General features: G+C 38.9%; 1 protein-coding gene across 2 annotated transcripts in view; it reads right to left on the reverse strand.

The window, feature by feature from the left end:
- Positions 1 to 17196: 17196 nt before the first annotated feature.
- RBBP6 (RB binding protein 6, ubiquitin ligase) overlaps positions 17197 to 19204 on the reverse strand; it is a 32159-nt gene continuing 30151 nt past the window's right edge. For both annotated transcript variants that reach the window (XM_045461990.1, XM_045461989.1), the window contains one exon: positions 17197 to 19185. In XM_045461990.1, coding sequence (XP_045317946.1) covers positions 17616 to 19185 — 1570 coding nt within the window. In that variant the 3' untranslated portion in view covers positions 17197 to 17615. The remainder of the gene's footprint in view (positions 19186 to 19204) is intronic.

The raw sequence follows: 19204 nt of genomic DNA on the forward strand, positions 1-19204 counted from the left end.
AAGACACAGACATCAAAATCCAAGAAGCACAGAGGACTCCCATTAGATTCAACAAAAACCAACTATCAAAGAGGCATATTATAGTCAAATTCACAAAATACTCAGGCAAGGAAAGAATCATGAAAGCAGCAAGGGAAAAAAAGTCCTTAACCTACAAGGGAAGACAGATCAGGGTTGCAGCAGACCTATTCACAGAAACTTGGCAGGCCAGAAAGGAGTGGCAGGATATATTCAATGTGCTGAATCAGGTAAATATGCAGCCAAGAATTCTTTATCCACCAAGGCTGTCATTCAAAATAGAAGGAGAGATGAAAAGTTTCCCAGACAAACAAAAATTAAAGGAGTTTGTGACCAATAAACCAGCCCTGCAAGAAATTTTAAGGGGGACTCTCTGAGGGGAGAAAAGATGAAAATAAATAAATATATAAATACACACACATACATACAAACATAAACAAACAAACAAACAAACACCAAAAGCACCAAAGACTAGAAAGGACCAGAGAACACCACCAGAAACTCCAACTCTACAAGCAACATAATGGCAATAAATTCAGTATCTTTCCAGTACTCATTCTAAATGTCAATGGACTCAATGCTCCAATCAAAAGACATAGGATAACAGAATGGATAAGAAAACAAGATCCATCTACATGCTGTTTACAAGAGATCCACTTTAGACCTAAAGACACCTTCAGATTGAAAGTAAGGGGGTGGAGAACCATCTATCATGTTAGTGGTCAACAAAAGAAAGCCGGAGTAGCCATACTTATATCAGACAATCTAGACTTTAAAAAAAAGACTGTATCAAGAGATGAAGAAGGGCATTATATCATAAATAAGGGGTCTATCCACCAAGAAGACCTCACAATTGTAAATGTTCAGGCGCCAAATTGGAACCACCCAAATATATAAATCAATTAATCACAAACATAAAGAAACTCATTAATAATACCAGAATAGTAGGGGACTTCAACACCCCCACTTACAACAATGGACAGATCATCTAATCAGAAAATCAACAAGGAAACAATGGCCTTGAATGACACACAGGACCAGATGGACTTAACAGATATATTCAGAACATTTCATCCTACAGCAGCAGAATATACATTCTTCTCCAGTACACATGGAACATTCTCCAGAATAGATCACATACTGGGTCACGAATTACCCCCTCATGAGTACAAAAAGATCGAGATCATACCATGCATATTTTCAGACCACAATGCTATGAAACTCAAAATCAACCACAAGAAAAAATCTGGAAAGACAGCAAACACTTGGAAACTAAAGAACATCCTACTCAAGAATGAATGGGCTAACCAGGAAGTTAAAGAGGAAATTAAAAAGTACATGGAAGCCAATGAAAATGATAACACCACAACCTAAAACCTCTGTGATGCAGGAAAGATGGTCATAAGAGGAAAGTATATAGCAATCCAGGCCTTCCTAAAGAAGGAAGAAAGTCCTCAGATACCCAACCTAACCTTACACCTTAAACAGCTGGAAAAAGAACAGCAAATAAAACCCCAAACCAGCAGAAGACAGGAAATAAGAAAGATTAGAGCAGAAATTAATGCTATTGAGACCAAAAAAACAGTAGAACAGATCAATGAAACCAGAAGCTGGTTCTTTAAAAGAATTAACAAAATTGATAAACCACTAGCCAGTTTGATCAAAAAGAAAAAGGACCCAAATAAATAAAATCAAGAATGAAAGAGGAGAGATCACAACCAATGCAGCAGAAATAAAAACAATAATAAGAGAATATTATGAGCAATTATACATCAATAAAATGGGCAATCTGGAAGAAATGGACAAATTCCTAGAAACATATACACTATCAAAACTGAAACAGGAAGAAATAGAAAATTTGAACAGACCCATAACCAGTAAAGAAGTCGAATCAGTAATCAAAAATCTACCAAAAAACAAGAGTCCAAGGCCAGATGGCTTTCCAGGGGAATTCTGCCAAACATTTAAGGAAGAGTTAACACCTATTCTCTTGAAGCTGTTCCAAAAAATAGAAATGGAAGGAAAACTTCCAAACTCTTTCTATGAAGCCAGCATTACCTTGATTCCAAAACCAGACATTGACCCCACTAAAAAGGAGAACTACAGACCAATTTCCCTGATGAACATGGATGCAAAACTCATCAGCAAGATATTAGCAAATTGTATCCAACAATACATTAAAAAAATTATTCATCACAACCAAGTGGGATTTATACCTATGATGCAGGGCTGGTTCAATACCTGCAAAACAATTAACGTGATTCATCACATCAATAAAAGAAAGGACAAGAACCACATGATCCTCTCAGAAGATGCAGAGAAAGCATTTGACAAAACACAACATCCTGTCTTGATAAAAACCCTCAAGAAAGTAGGGATAGAAGGATCATACCTCGAGATCATAAAAGCCATATATGAAAGACCCAATGCTAATATCATCCTCAATGGGGAAAAACTGAGAACTTTCCCCCTAAGGTCAGGAGAAAGACAGGGATGTCCACTCTCACCACTGTTATTCAACATAGTATTGGAAGTCTTAGCTTCTGCAATCAGACAACACAAAGAAATAAAAGGCATCCACATTGGCCAGGAGGAGGTCAAACTTTCACTCTTTGCAGATGACATGATACTCCATATGGAAAACCCAAAAGATTCCACCAAAAAGCTGCTAGAACTGATTCATGAATTCTGCAAAGTTGCAGGATATAAAATCAATGCAAAGAAATTGGTTGCATTCCTATACACCAACAATGAAGAAAGAGAAATCAAGGAATCGATCCCATTTATAATTGCACCAAAAACCATAAAATACCTAGGAAGAAATCTAACCAAAGAGGTGAACAATCTATACACTGAAAACTATAGAAAGCTTATGAAAGAAATTGAATAAGACACACACACACAAAAAAAATGGAAAAATATTCCATGTTCCTGGATAGGAAGAACAAATATTGTTCCATAGCCAAAGTATGGAAAGGCCAAAATGTCCATCGATGGAAGAATGAATAAAGAAGACGTGGCATATATATACAATGGAGTATTACTCGGCAATCAAAAAGAATGAAATCTTGCCATTTGCAACTACATGGATGGAACTAGAGGGTATTATGCTAAGCAAAATTAGTCAGAAAGACAAATATCATATGACTTCACTCATATGAGGACTTTAAGACACAGAACAGATGAACACAAGGGAAGGGAAGCAAAAATAATATAAAAACAGGGAGGGGGACAAAACATAACAGACTCTTATATATGGAGAAGAAACTGAGGGTTACTGGAGGGGTATGGGAGGGGGGATGAGCTAAATGGGTAAGGGGCACTAAGGAATCTACTCCTGAAATCATTGTTACACTATATGCTAACTAATTTGGATGTAATTTAAAAAATAAAATAAAATAAAATAAAATAACATAAAATAACATAAATAAAATAAAATAAAATAAAATAAAATCAGTAACATATATTGGGGAGCCTGGGTGGCTTAGTCAGTTAAGCGTCTGACTTTGGCTTAGATCATGATGTCACAGTCCGTGGGTTTGAGCCCTGCATCGGGCTCTGTGCTGACAGCTCAGAGCCTGGAGCCTGGAGCCTGCTTCAGATTCTGTGTCTCCCTCTCTCTCTACTCCTCCCCTGCTCTCTCTCTCTGTCTCAAAAATAAATAAACATTAAAAAATTTACAAAATCAGTAACATATCTGAAAAATCTCTAAATATTTGGAAACTAAATAACATACTTCTAAATAACCCATGGGTGAAAAGAAAAATCAAAAAAGAAACTAGAATTTTGAACTGAGTGCTAATTAAAATGTAACAAAAATGTTAGATGAAGCTAAGATGGTATTTAAATGGAAATCTGTGACACTAAATGCCTATACGAGAAAAGAAAGACCTTGGGGCACCTGGGTGGCTCAGTCAGTTAAGCATCTGACTTCAGCTCAGGTCGTGATCTCACAGTTTGTGAGTTCAAGCCCCACATCGGGCTCTGTGCTGACAGCTCAGAGCTGGAACCTGCTTCAGATTTTGTGTCTCCCTCTCTCTCTATTCCTCCCCGACTACTGCTCTGTCTCTGTCTGTCTCTCAAAAATAAATAAATGTTAAAAAAGAAAAGAAAAGAAAAGAAAGACCTCAACTCAATAACTTCAGCTATTGCCTTAAGAAATTAGGAGAAAAAAATAAAAGCAAATAAAGCATAGAGGAAGCAGAAGAAAGGAAATATAAAATTAGAACAGATATTTACAAAATAGACAACTAAAAGATAATACAGAAAAATCAATGAAACCAAAAGCCGATGTTAACAGATCAATACAATTAATAAACTTCTAGCCACACTTGTCAGGGAGAAAAAAGGAGAAGACACAAGTTACCAATATCAGGAGTGAGAAAGATAACACTACTCCAGATTCTATGAATATTAAAAAGGATAAGAAGAAGATATTATGGGTAACTTTACGTTGATGAACTTGACAACTTTGATAAAGTAGGAAAGTGCCTGGAAAGACACAAAGTGTCAAAGCTCACTCAAGAATAGATAGATAACTTGGATAAGTGTTATGTCTATTAAAGAAATTGAAATTGCACTTAAAATCTTTTCAGTAAGGGAAACTACAGGGCCAGATGACTTCACTGAGTAATTCTACAAAGTTCTTTAAAAAAAATTTTTATTTATTTATGTGAGAGAGAGAAAGAGAGAGAATGTGTGTGGGGGGTGGGGAAGGAAGGAACAGAGAGAGAGAGAGAGAGAGAGAGAGAGAGAGAGAGAGAATCCCAAGCAGGCTCCACGCTCAGCACAGAGCCTGACGTGGGGCTCTATCTCATGACCATGAGATCATGACCTGAGATGAAATCAAGAGTCAGATGCATAACAGACTGAACCACCCAGACACCCCTGTACCAAATTCTTAAGGAAGAAATAATTCAAATTCTATACCAGCTCTTCCAGAAAATTGAAGGAGAAATATTTCCCAATGAATTCTACAAAGTCAGCACTGCTCAGATATCAAATTCAGACAAACACAGTACAAGGAACATAACTAAAAATGAATATACCTCTTAAAAAGATGAAAAATTTTTTAACAAAGTTTTATTAAATTGAATTTAATATCATATGAAAGGGCTACCACATAATGATCCAGTGGGGTTTATTCCAGCTATATAAGGTCAATTTAACATTTAATCAATGTAATTCACATGATGACTAGAAAAGAAAACCCACACAATTATTTCAATAGATGCCAAAAATTTTTTTTGACAAAACACAACAGCCATTACAAATAACTCTCAGCAAACTAGGAATAGATGGGAACTTTCCCAACCTAATAAAGGGCATCTATGAAAACAATCTATAGCTAACATCACACGTAGTAGTGAAAGACTAAAAGCTTTCCCTGTAAGATGAGGAACAAGACAAGAATGTCTGTTCTCATTACTGGTATCCAACACTGTATTACAAGTCTTGGCCAGGGTGCTCAAGCAAGAAAATAAATAAATAAATCAAAGGCACCTTAGATTGGAAAGAAAGTAGTAAACCTGTTTTTATTCATAGGCAACAGGATCATTATCTAGAAAATGTATGAAAAAAACTACTCGAATTAATATGTAAGTTTAGTGAGATTTCAGGATACAAGCCCAATTTCCAAAATTGTTTCCAGACACTAGCAACAAACAGAATGGAAATTTTAAGAAATACTGTGTATGAAAGCATGAAAATATGAAAAGCTTGAGGACAAATCTGACCAAAAATATGTATGTCTTGGGGTGCCTGGATGGCACCTGACTTCGTCTCAGTTCATAATCTCAAGACTCGTGAGTTCAAGCCCCGCGTTGGTCTCTGTGCTGACAGCTCGGAGCCTGGAGCCTGCTTCAGATTCTGTGTCTCCCTCTCTCTCTGCCCCTTTCCCTGCTCACTCTCCATCCCTCTCTCTCTCTCTCTCTCCAAAAATAAATAAACATTAAAATTTTTTTAAAAAATATGTAAGTCCTATACACTGAAAATTCCAAAACCTTGAGAGAAATGAAAGAACATCTAAATAAATGGAAACAGGGGCGCCTGGGTGGCGCAGTCGGTTAAGCGTCCGACTTCAGCCAGGTCACGATCTCGCGGTCCGTGAGTTCGAGCCCCGCGTCAGGCTCTGGGCTGATGGCTCAGAGCCTGGAGCCTGTTTCCGATTCTGTGTCTCCCTCTCTCTCTGCCCCTCCCCCGTTCATGCTCTGTCTCTCTCTGTCCCAAAAATAAATAAACCTTGAAAAAAAAATTTTAAATAAATGGAAACATCCATGGGTTTATGGATTGGAAGACTCAGTATTGTTAATACATCAATTCTCCCCAAATTAATCTGTTGGCTCAATGCAATCTTAACAAAAATCCCAGAAGGAGGGGTGCCTGGCTGGCTCAGCTGGTGGAGTGTGCAACTCTTGATCTCAGGATTGTGAGTTTGAGGCCCATGCTGGGTGTAGAGATTAGTTAAAAATAAAATCTTGGGGCACCTGGGTGGCTCAGTCGTTTAAGCATCCGACTTCAACTCAGATCATGATCTCACGGTTCATGAGTTCAAGCCCCACGTTGGGCTCTGTGCAGACAGCTCAGAGCCTGGAGCCTGCTTTGGATTCTGTGTCTCCCTCTCTCTCTACCCCTCCTCCACTCATGCTCTGTCTCTATCAAAAATAAACATTAAAAAAATGTTTTTAAATAAAATATTTTTTAAAAATCTCAGAAGACGGGCGCCTGGGTGGCTTAGTCAGTTAAGCATCCAACTGCAGCTCAGGTCATGGTCTCACGAGCCCCACGTCAGGCTCTGTGCTGACAGCTCAGAGCCTGGAGCCTGCTTCAGGTTCTGTGTCTCCTTCTCTCTCTGCCCCTCCCCTGCTCATGCTCTGTCTCTGTCTCTCAAAAATAAATAAATGCTAAAAAAATAAAATAAAATAAAAATAAAAATCCCAGAAGACATTTAAAAAAATTTTTTTTTAAATGTTTATTTATTTTTGAGACAGAGAGAGACAGAGGATGAACAGTGGAGGCTCAGAGAGAGAGGGAGACACAGAATCTGAAACAGGCTCCAGGCTCTGAGCTGTCAGCACAGAGCCCGATGCAGGGCTCAAACCCACGGACCGTGAGATCATGACCTGGGCCGAAGTCAGACGCTCAACCGACTGAGCCACCCAGGCGCCCCCAGAAGACATTTTTTAAAAATAGTCTTCATAACCAGTGTAGAACTCGAGCTCACGACCCCGAGAACAAGACCTGAGCTGAAAATAAGTCATATGCTTACCTGACTGAGCCACCCAGGTACCCCCAAAAGGCTTTCTTTTTAATAAAAATTGAGAAGTTGAGTCCATATTACTAATGTTCATAGTAGCACTATTCACAGTAGCCAGAAGGTGAAAATATTCCAAATTTCCCAACATTAGAATGGACAAACAAAAATGTGGTATATACATGCCACGGAATATTGTTCAGCCTTAAAAAGAAAGGAAATTCTGACATGTGCTATAACATGGATGAACCTTGAGGATTACATTAAATAAGTCAGACACAAAAGGACAAATGTCATAATTCCACTGATGTGAGGTATCTAGAGTGGTAAATTCATAAAGACAGAAAACAGAATGGAATGGTTGTGGCCAGAGACTGGGGGGAAGAAGAAATGGGGAGTTATTGTTTAATGCGTGCAGACGTTCAGTTTGGGATGATGAAAAAGATGGAAGGTGGTGATGGCTGTACAATAGTATGAATGTCCTTAATGCCACTGAACAATACATCTAAAATCGGCTAAAATGCTAGGTTGTGTTATGTATATTTTACCGCAATGAAATGCTGTTGATTCTAAAATTCACGGTAATATGGAAGGCACAGAAGAGTAGGGGGAAACTTTGAGTCAGACTATAATTGGAGGACAGAACTACAGTAATCGAAACAGTACAGTACTGGGGTAAAGACAGATGCAGAAACAATGGAACAGAATAGGAATTACAGAGATAGGCCCACACAAATACGATCGATTGATTTTCAACAAACTTGCAAAGGCAACTTGGTAGAGAAAGTTGGTCTTTACACCAAATGGCACTAACAAAATGTATGCACAAATGCTAAAAAACAAAACAAAACAAAAACAAAGCCCACTTCAGTCCATATCTTCTTGCACTATACAAAAATTAACTGTAAACGGGACTCATAGGGACACCTCCCAAATCATTTTATGAGGCCAGCTTTATCCTGATCTTAAAACCAGACAGACATCACAAGAAAAAACATTATACCCAGGGCACCTAGGTGACTCGGTTAAGCATCTAACTCTTGGTTTCAGCTCAGGTCATAATCTCACCATTCGTGAGTTCGAGCCGCACATCAGGCTCTGCCTGCACTGACAGTATGAAGCCTGCTTGGGATTCTCTCTTCCCTTCTATCTCTGCCCCTCCCCTGCTCTCTGTGTGTCTCTCTCTCCCTCAAAATAAATAAATAAACTTAAACAAACAAAAAACATTACACCCAATATCCCTTATAGATGAAAAATTCCTAAGTAAAAATTCAGTATCATAAAGAAGTAATTATATAACATGACCAGTTGGGGATCTCAGGAATGCAAAGTTGGTCTACTCTATGAACATAAATCAACATAATACACCATATTAAATAAAAAACAAAAACCACAAGATCACCTCGATAGACACGGAAAAAGCATTTGATCAAGTCCAACACCCTTGGACTCAGTGAATCAGGGACATTCAATAAACTAGCAAGAGAAGGAAGCACCCTCAACCTGGTAAAAGTTATTTATGAAGAACTCAGTGCTACTTGATCATGAAAGCCTGACTGCTTTTCCCCTAACAGCAGAACATGACAAGAATGTTTCCTCTTGCCGCTTCTATTTAACATTACCAGAAAAGTCAGGCATAAAAAACAAACCAAAAATAAGGGATCCAAATTAGAAAGGAAGAACTACAAGTACCACTCTTTCCAGATGACATGACCTTATATACAGAAAATCCCAAAGAACTCCACCAAAAACTGTTAGAACTAATGAAAGGTTCAGCAAGTTTACAGAATATGAAATCAATACATACAAATCAACTGTAGTTCTATACACTAGTGATGAACAATAAAAAATCAAATTAAGAAAGCAAATCAATTTACAATAACATTAAAAAGAATAAAATACCTAGGAATAAACTTGTCCAAGAATGCACAAAACTTGCACTGAAAACAACAGAACCATGCTGGAAGAAGTTAAAGAAGATTTAAATAAAGGGAAAGGTATCTTGTGTTTATGGACTAGAAGACTTAATATTCATATTAAGATGATAATACCACCAAAAGAGATCACTGTAATCCCTATCAAAATCCCAGATGTCTTTTTTCCCCCAGAAATGGACAATCTAACCCTAAAATTCATATGGGAATGCAAGGCACCCAGAATATCCTGTACATGTAGATTTTAAAAGAAGTTGGAAGATTCATACTTCTCAATTTTAAAATTTACATATAAAGATACACTGTGGCACTGGTACAGGATGAGCATGTATGTCAACAGAACAGAATTAAGAATCCAGATATAAAGCCTTACCATTATGGCTAGTTGATTTTGGAGAAGGTACCACGATTCAGCACGATTCAGTGGGGAAACAAGTTTTTCAACAAATGGTGCCAGGACAAGGGAACATCCATACACAAAAGAATAAAAATGGACAACTACCTCCTATCATATGTAAACATGTACTCAAAATTATTAAAGACCCAAAATAAGGGCTAAAATAATAAAATTCTTGGAATGCAGAAGTAGATCTTCATGACTTTGGGCTAGGCAATGTTTTCTTAGATGTGACACCAGAGCACAAGTGAGAAAAGAAAATAATAAGGTAAATTAGATATCATCAACATTTTAAAACTTTGCTTCAAAGGAGATCATACAGGAAGTAAAAAGTCCATAGAATGGGAGAAGATATTTGCAAATCATATATCGGATAAGTGACTTGTATCAAAACTATATAAAAACCCCGGCAAGTCAAGAATAAAAAGACAAATAGCCCAAATGAAAAATGGGCAGAGGATTTGAATTTGAATCGACATTTCTGCCAAAAAAAAAAAGATAGGCAAATGGCCATTAAGCACATGAATATTTGCTTACCATCATCAGTCATCTGAGAAACAAAAATCCAAACCACAATGAAATATCACTTTACACCCACCAGCATAGCTATAAACAACAAGATGAACAAGTGTTGGGGAGAATGTGGAGAAATTGAAACTCTTTGTACACTATTGGTGAGAATATAAAATGGTAGAGCTGGAATGCCTGGCTGGCTCAGTCAGTAGAGCATGTGACTCTTGATCTTGGGGTTTGGGAGTTCAAGCCCTACATTGGGCATGAAGCCTCTACTTAAAAAAAAAAAAAAAAAAATGGTAGGTGGGGCACCTGGGTGGATCAGTTGGTTAAGTATCCAACTTCAGCTCAGGTCATGATCTCATGGTTGGTAGGTTTGAGCCCTGCGTCAGGCTCTGTGCTGACAGCTTGAAGCCTGGAGCCTGCTGCGGATTCTGTGTCTCCCTGCCTCTCTGTCCCTCCCTCTACCCTCTCAAAAATAAATAAACATTAAAAAATAAAAAGATAGAGCTGTTTTGGGAACCATTTGGCATATGATCCATCAATTCCATTTATAGGATTGAAAACTGAAAATACACAACCACAGGAAAATTTGTACATGAATCTTCCTAGCCACATTGTTCATAATAGCCGAAAAGGGGAAACAAGTCAAACGCACATCAAGTGATGGTAGAGCCACAGTGGATTATTGTTCCGTCACAGAAAAGAATGGGATACTGACACATACTACAACACGGATGAACCCTGAAAACGTTATGCTCAGCGAAAGAAGCCAGAGACAAAAGACCACATACTGTATGATTCAATTTATACGAAATGTCCATAAAGGCAAATCCATGGAGGCAGAAGGTAGATCAGTAGTTGCCAGGAGTTGAGGTGAGGAGGGAATGGGGAATGACCGATGGGTAAGGGGTTCCTTTTTAGGGTTATGAGAGTGTTCTAATTAGATGGTGGTAAGAGTCGCACAACTCCGTGAATACCCTCAAAACCACTGAACTGTATACGATTATACGACAAAGGGGTAAACTTTATGGTATGTGAAATAGATCTCAATAAAGCTGGTATTAAAAACTGGATCATCAATCTAAGTGCAAACCCAAAGTTATAAAGTTTTTAGAAGAAAATCTGGGAGGAGCTTTTTGAATTTGGGTTAGACAAAGATTAGAAATACCGCCAAAGTGGGATTGCGTGGGTGGCTCAGTTGGTTGAGCACCTGACTCCTGGTTTCAGCTCAGGTCATGATCTCAAGGTTTGTGAGTTCCAGCCCTTTGCTTCAAAGGATATCACAAAAACGGATCGGGAATCACAATGGCTTTGAACTCCTTCTCGGCAATGCTAGAAGCTAGATTATGAGAAATGCTTACAAGTATGAGTGAAAATAACTTGCAACCTACAATTCTTGACTCAAACCATAAATCAGGTGTGGGGGTGGAGTCAGAACATTAGTGATGTTACAGGCTCTCAAAAAACTTACCTTTTCACGCAGCCTTTCTCAAGAATCTACCAGAGAATGTGCCCTTCACCGCAAATAAGGCAGAAAACCTGGAAAGAGAAAGACACAAAATGGAAGACACAAAGATCCATTGCAGGGAGAGGGTGAGGAAAATTCCCAGGATGGTAGTAAAGAAGCTTGCAGGGTCATAGCTGTGTGGCTGGCCTAGAGGACAACCAATTTGCATAGGAGACGTATCACACGAAAAAAGATGAACTAAAAGACCACTTGATTTATTTGAATATACTGAGGAAGAGGTTTACATTTTTTGAGTAATCTTTAGGAAATGAAACACTTTTTAAAATAAGCCAGTTATTAATTCTGGGGAAACCAAAATTTTACAGGAAAAAGAATCCTAATATACCAAATGATTTGATTTTGAAGTACAGATGTAAAGGCCTAAGAATGTCCATAGCATTTCAATTCAGTCCAGATGAGAACTTTTATTTAGAGGATGGGAGAAGAGACTTGTGGGGGGATGGGGAGGGGCTAGAGTCAGTAGTAGCTAACACTTGAAACTGAAAAATCAAGACTTTTTATGTTCAAGTGTTTCTGTTTTGTTTTCAAAGAAAGAAGAGTTGGAACTGATTGCATCTGAAGAGCTGGAGTCTGGAGTCAGGGTACAGTGGGTGGGGGCAGGAGACTCTGGTGTTTTAGGTCTTGAAGAACTTGAAGACTTTTAACTATGCAAGGACTTTGTCAGAAATAAACACAGAATTTAAAAGCCTGTAAACTGAGGATGTGTATTACGATCTAAGCAAACTTAGTGAAACATTAACCACGGGACAAATGCTGGTGGAAATGCCAAGGGGATGAGACAAGGGAGAATTGGGTTGGTTTGGGACTTGCAGGCAACTCTAAATACCTGAAGGCAGAGGAACTTCATCTCACTGGTGTTTTTATTGCCAGTGACATTTAACCTTTTCAAATGTCAATTGGCCATTTGTATTTCTGTACAATAGTTGAGTTTGTAATTTTTAAAAATTGTACAGGGAAGAAAGGCATTGCTATTCTAAAGAAATGCCAGCAGCGTCCTCTGCTCTCTAATGGCATAATTCATCACAGGGCGATGGTTTCTTGCCTCAGAAAAATACCTTGAAAGAGGAAGAGCTGATGGTGTAGGAGAGAAAAGAAGTAATGACACTGGACACAGGGAGATGAGAGGGTGTGATGTATTCTGAGGGAAATGTCATAAAACTTATGAAGACTTGAGACTCTACTGTAGTGAGATCTGAAGAGAAGAATCAGCACCAGGAATAGATATCAGGGAGTCAGAAAGGAGCCAATACGATAAACCACATCTCACAAGTATTATCAGAAATATTGGGGAAGATCTTGGGTTTCCAGGTGACTGGTCAGTTTGAAAAATAAAGACCTAAACTATCAAAGATCCTCGAAAAAGGAAAACTGACCAATACTCAGGTTGGGTAGTAAAATAAAATTTTGGATATTTATTTAATCCATCTAGAATTTTAAGATGTGAAAATTTTTTTCTCAAAATGGGAATCCAGCTCTCTCAAAGCTACTTACTGAAAAATTGATCTTTTTCACATTTATTTATGCTGCAACTGTTATTACTTACTTATGTGGGTCAATTTCTGGAGTTTTACTCAATTCCTCTGATCTACCTATTCTAGTACCAATATTATCATGAGTTGAAAATTGTGTATCTTTGGTTTTTAACCCCAACTTGTAATAGCTGGGGGAATGAGGCCTCTGTGGTCTAACCCCCTTCCTGGCAATGAGTCCACATACAGCCAATCTGGTTTCGGGTGGAATCTTCTCGTATCCCCATCAACATTGCAGCCTAGGTTTCAGGGTTCCTTTGTGCAATTCCCATATTAAAATGACCACAGAGGGAGTAGTCCTCATATGCTCCATAACCTACCATTGTCCCTCCCGATTATGAAGCATTCATAATGCTCAAGATCTTCTATTTGCACTTCCCAAAAGGCCATCTGCTTTGTCAAGGAAGAGAATTCTGGGCATCTGTCTTTAGTTTGAAAACAAAAACAAAAAACAAACAAAAACACAACTTTTAAAATGTGGCATTGTGGCAAAGTTCCCCCATTTCTGTCTGCTCCTCCCATCCCATCCGTTCCCTGGGTTCTAGCACTGATACAATTTTCTCCTATGTTCACTTTTCATCCAATTTGTTTTTAAGTTTTACTTAAAGTAATCCCTCCACCCAACGTGGGGCTCTAACTCACAACCCAGAGATCAAGTTGCATGCTCCACCAATTGAGCCAGCCAGGCATCCTTCATCCAATTTATTAGTTTTAAGTTTCAGGACATGAAAAGGAATCAGTCTACCATATTTCCTTGTGTGTTATTAAGCCTAGGTTAAAACGTATTTATAATATCAAAAAATTTACAGTGTCAATGTTTCTACAAAAAGAAACTATTTTGAATTTTCAGTGAATGTCCACTCTTTTACTAGTATCTCTTAGTACTGAAGACTTTAAAAATGAAAAACTAAATTGAAAAAGATCCACACTGGCCAAGCCAACTTCATAGCAAATGACTACGTAGCTACATTTCTGTGTGGGAAGGCAAGATTCATTCTGGTGTTGGTTCTAATATGGGATCACTGTTCACCCACCATTAGTTTTTTAGAAATGCATAAATTAGCAATGGCTTTTTATCCCCCCTTCAAATTAGCAATAGCTATTCTTTACAAGTCCTTTTAACATGATCTTAAAAATAATCTCAAAAGCCTATAACAAAAAGAAGCCTTGATGAAGTGTTGAGACTACATTGCTGAAAAGAATTCTCATGAAATCTCTGAACACTCCTGGTAACCCCATTTTTATTAGTGTGTACTGTTATCCACATATACCAGTGCCACACTACCCTTTATCAAGGATTTAAGTGGCTTACTTTATTTCTTTCATGATTACAATTCTTAAAAATGTTGATGAAAAATGTTAATGCCAAAGGATGTATTTAGGATACATAAATAGAAAAAGTAGGGCACACTATCTATACATACCTATGTATTAGCAAGGCTTTGTTAAAGTAAGAGACCAGCTGAAGCTGGCTTACGTAAATAGCAGTAATATAAAAGGACTTAAAGAAGAGCGAGCATGCTCCAAATCAGAGGTTTTGTTCTGTGTAGTTTTGTACAATAAGAACAGCATTCATTGAAGGAGTTAAAGACAGGAAAAAGTGGACAAGACAGATGGGGACACTTGCACAAATCGGAATGAATAAACCATTAACTGGCTTTCTCTGAAATCCTAGGCTTAAACATTTTGGAGGGGACTTAGCACTCTTCATTTGGCATGCTGAGACTAGCAAAGGAGTTATTCTTAGGCCTCTGATTGTAAGGCTTTGCAATATCCTTGGCACAGTGAGGCAGCTGGTTATTGGAAGGCTACTATCTTCCAAATCTGTAGTAGCTCAAAAATTATTTTCCTCCCTTACAAATGTTGACACATCGCTGGTTTCCAGGAAGATTGCAAAATTTAACTTCAATCTAAAAAAAAAAGTTACTTTGTCTTATCAAACATTATGTGCAAGGCGTGGTTTGGCTTCTGGAATATAAACCAAACATTCCTTTCGAGACTCTCAGTCCCGTGAGGAAGACGATCAAAACCCATAGAAAACAACTGGAGTGTCACCACAGCATATTCAGCGATGCCACTGTATCCCAGGTGTGCACCGGGGTGGGCGGGCAGGTACTGCGAGGGAGTAGTTCAAAAAGGGCAAGCTAACTCTTGAACAATGGGTAGGAAATTGTGAGACGGGCAGAGGCGGAAGAAAATTCCAGCCAGATTAAAACAGCTGAGTGCATTAGGTAAGGAGACAGAATGTGGACTTTCTGGGGACCAGCAAAACTAGGGGTTTCTGGTTGGGCCTTCCACGTTGCCCAACTTTCTAGCTGGGCCTTCCATGTTGCCCAACTCTGCCCCATGGCGGGGGTAGTTGGACTAGTTAGGCACTGAGGTTTGAGCACCCAAGGTTGGCCTGCAGCTTCATAGGCAGTGGAATTTCCTCCTCAAAGGGGTATCAGACATCAAAAGCCACTAGAATTTTTAAGGATCAAATAGACACAAGCACCTTACACAGTGCCTGGCAGTCATTCCTTAACATTTCTCTCAAGCCTTTAATTTCGCTAAACACCCCATTCAGCACCCTTGTTTAGGTTTGGGAGTTCCACTGTTTTAGAACAGGAAGATGGGGAAGAGGGGACAGGTTTGGGGAATGTCATGTGGAAATGGCAGGGCTTAGGCAAACACAGTAGAAAGAGTAAGAGAAAAGTTAAAACCTCGGGCCTAAGTTGAGGATGGAGCTGGAAGACCAGGCTATCTATGAAATACTGGTTTCAACTTATGAGCAGAATCATCACAGATGAGGAATTCTGGAAACTGTCATACGAGTGCACCGCAGTTAAAAAAAAAAAAGTCAGCTGAGATTAAAATCAAAGACCAGAGGCTTGGTAAAGAAACTGACCTCACATGATGAAATTTATGCTGAAGAATTCTGGGTGCTAAAATCCTCAATGAATGGGGGAGATATGATCTAGATCTGGGGTTCTGATTTACAGTAAGAGTTAAGAGGGTAGCCTAGTTGGAGTATCTGAAAGTAGAAACAGCAGTATGTGTTGTGGGGGTGGGGTGGGGCTGGGAGCGGGCAGAACAGACATCCTCATCCCCAGTGATGGAGCCCTTTAAAGGAAAGTTGGTTTTAACTTATTTTAACAAACTTACTTTTGAGAAACAATCAATAAACTTAACTCAGTTCTGAATGACGCTGTTTAACATGTCACCCACATTAATTTTTCTTTGAATATTAAATGCTGCATTAAAAAACACATTCAATGAAGTATGTATGTCTGCATTACTATCCACATGGCAGAGTCTGGAAATCCCGACAAGGCACAGAGACACGAGGTTAACAGAAGCAAGTTGCTGCTAATGTAAATCCTTTCCTGTTCCATGATCACAGTCCAGTGGTACTCCAGGGCCACCCTCAGACCGGAGCTGATCTTTTTTCTCCTCCTCCTAGCAGCTGTCGTCTTGATCCCTGTTCGTGCTGCCGTGTTTCTATTCTTACCCCAACCCCCCCAAAACCTTTCGATAGCTTTTCATTGCCTACAATACTTCCTGATCAGCAGACACAAAGGAAGAGCCCATCAGAGTCTAACCTAGTGCTCCCGGACCTACTGCAGCTTGCTTTTGTCAACCAGGCAAACCAAGTAGGCCTTAGAGGCTCACTGGTGTGTGCTCTCTAGCTGACAACTCATCAATGAGTTTCATACTCCTTTATCAGGGTTTCCAGAAAAATACATGACCATGTAAACAAATCACAATTCCTCATGGCTAAAATGCAAGTCCAAACTTGTAATTACTTTATATGTTTAAGGCCCTTTTAGATTTTTTTCCCACCCAGAACTCCAGTTAATCCTGATTTCTTATTTCTGGCCATCCACTACCAGCCCACTGATGAAGTCTATCCACCATGTTTGCTTCCTAATTTTGTACACTCAGTTCAGCTTATGCTACAGGCTCAAGGATATTTTAAATGAGGAAATGGGAGGGGGGCAGAGACAGGACACACTTTCTTCAAGTAATGCAAATATTCAACATTTGAAAAGTTTACTGAAAACTTTTATTGTAATCAAAAAGTGACATAACGGGGTTGTAATGAATTCAGCAAATCATTCTGCTGATATTTTAGAACTGATATCAGCTTTTGCCAGGCAATTAAAAAAATTCAAATGTGAAAATTTCACAGTACAGTAAACTCCACCCCAACTAATTAATGGTGGTTAAAAATAATAGGCCCTAGCAAAACCTCTCATGTTACATGGTCACAACTCACAATTCTGTACAAAAGTTCGTGTTATAAAGCTCTGATGTAAAAATCAAATAATCAAGCAGCAATATTTTAAGTGCAGCACAGGGTCTTCCATATCATTATTTACAAGGCTTGAATCTCTTTACATTATAACAAAATTTAATACAGATGACTTAGTAATTAAGTCAATTTTTAAAATCTGTCCCTTTATACAGGGACAGATTTCGCTTTTTGGTCATCTTTCTCCTTCTCCTTTTCTTTATCTTTGCTCTTCTTTGACTTCTTTTTCTTGTGTTTGTGTTTTTGGCTTTTTTCTAACTCTCCTTCAGTGCCTGCATGCTTCTTATGCTTCTTGTGTTTTTTGTGTTTCTTGTGCTTCTTCTTTTCCTTCTTCTTCTTCTTCTTCTTGCTGTCCTGACTCTCTGCGGAGCTGGCACTACTGCTGTGGCTCCGGGTCCGGCTGCCAGAAGGGCTATGACTTCTGCTTGGACTAACACTAGGGCTGCTTGGACTCTGGCTCCTGGCGGTGCCTACCTGGCTGGCTGCTGCCGTGTCCAGGCTGTCTTTTGCTTTCTCCACGACTTTATCTTTCAGTTCCTTAGCAATCTTTCCCGAAGTTTCCTCCTCTTTTACAGATATGTTGCTTTCACTGTCACTTTCATTATAGTCTGGTTCAAAAGCAGCTTCATCGGTTTCCCTAGTTAAGTCAGAGGAAAGTCGGGAGGAGTGGCTTAACTGTGGCTTAGGCTTGACAGCGCTCTTGTCAGTCTGCCCAGTAACTTGCTCCTTTTCAATCTGCGGGTCTGGTGGGTTAAGCACATACAGTAATTTGTTGCCACCCGATTCTTTATTGTTCCTTGCTTCTAACGTGTGCTTCTCACGATCTTTACAAGGATTTTTGTCTACAGATTTTGTCTCTTCAGTCGAGCGTTTCGTATCATAAGTGGCTTTGTGATCATGAGGTTTTTTGTCTCTGGAGGGACTAGAATTGCTCTTTTTGGAATCTCCTGTTCCTTTTTTAGGCAAATCTCTCTCCTCCCTTGGCTTAGTTTTCTGTCCAGATGCAGAATCTTTACTTCGAGAAGGTGAGTCTTTCCTTCTTGTTAATTCATTCCTTTCGTCTCTACGTTTGGAACTTGAGTACTCTCTGTTGTCATAGTCTGTTTTTTTGTCTCTGTTGGGAGTGAAGTCTTTAGTCGAGGAACCTCGAACGGAATCATGCTTTTCTGAAGTTCTTGTCTCTTTGGAAGATTGAGACAGACTTTTAAAATTTCCTGGTTCACTCAGACGGTCCAAGTTACTCTCTTTCTCTGGCTGAGTGCTGTTTTTCCTCTTTTCGGGGTTTTCCTTCTCCAACACCGAATGATCTCGATCTTTGGCTTTCCCCTTTTCACTGGATGCAGAGTTTTTTGAACTCTTGATCTCATGCTGTATAACTTCATGGCTAACTTCCTTGGTGAGTTTCTGAATTTTCTCTGACGACTCACTTTCTTTTTCAGTATACTTGACTGTATTTAACGGTTTAGTGCTAACATTTTTTATAACACTGGCGGGTTTTCCTACACTTGACATAGGCTGTGTGGCCTTAACATCTTCTTCCTCAGATTCAAAGTCATCTTTATCCCATTTGGACTGAGGAACCTGAATCATAATAATAACGTCTTCAGCAGGAGCTGTATTGTCATTATTATACTCTTCCATAGTTTTAATGACAGTCCGTTTTGTATCTGTTTTTTCTTCAGATTTCCGCACAGGACTGCCTCCAGTTGAGCTCGTGCTAAAAAGAATTAAAATGT

This window comes from Leopardus geoffroyi, chromosome E3, assembly GCF_018350155.1.
Source record: "Leopardus geoffroyi isolate Oge1 chromosome E3, O.geoffroyi_Oge1_pat1.0, whole genome shotgun sequence".
NCBI lineage: Eukaryota > Metazoa > Chordata > Mammalia > Carnivora > Felidae > Leopardus > Leopardus geoffroyi.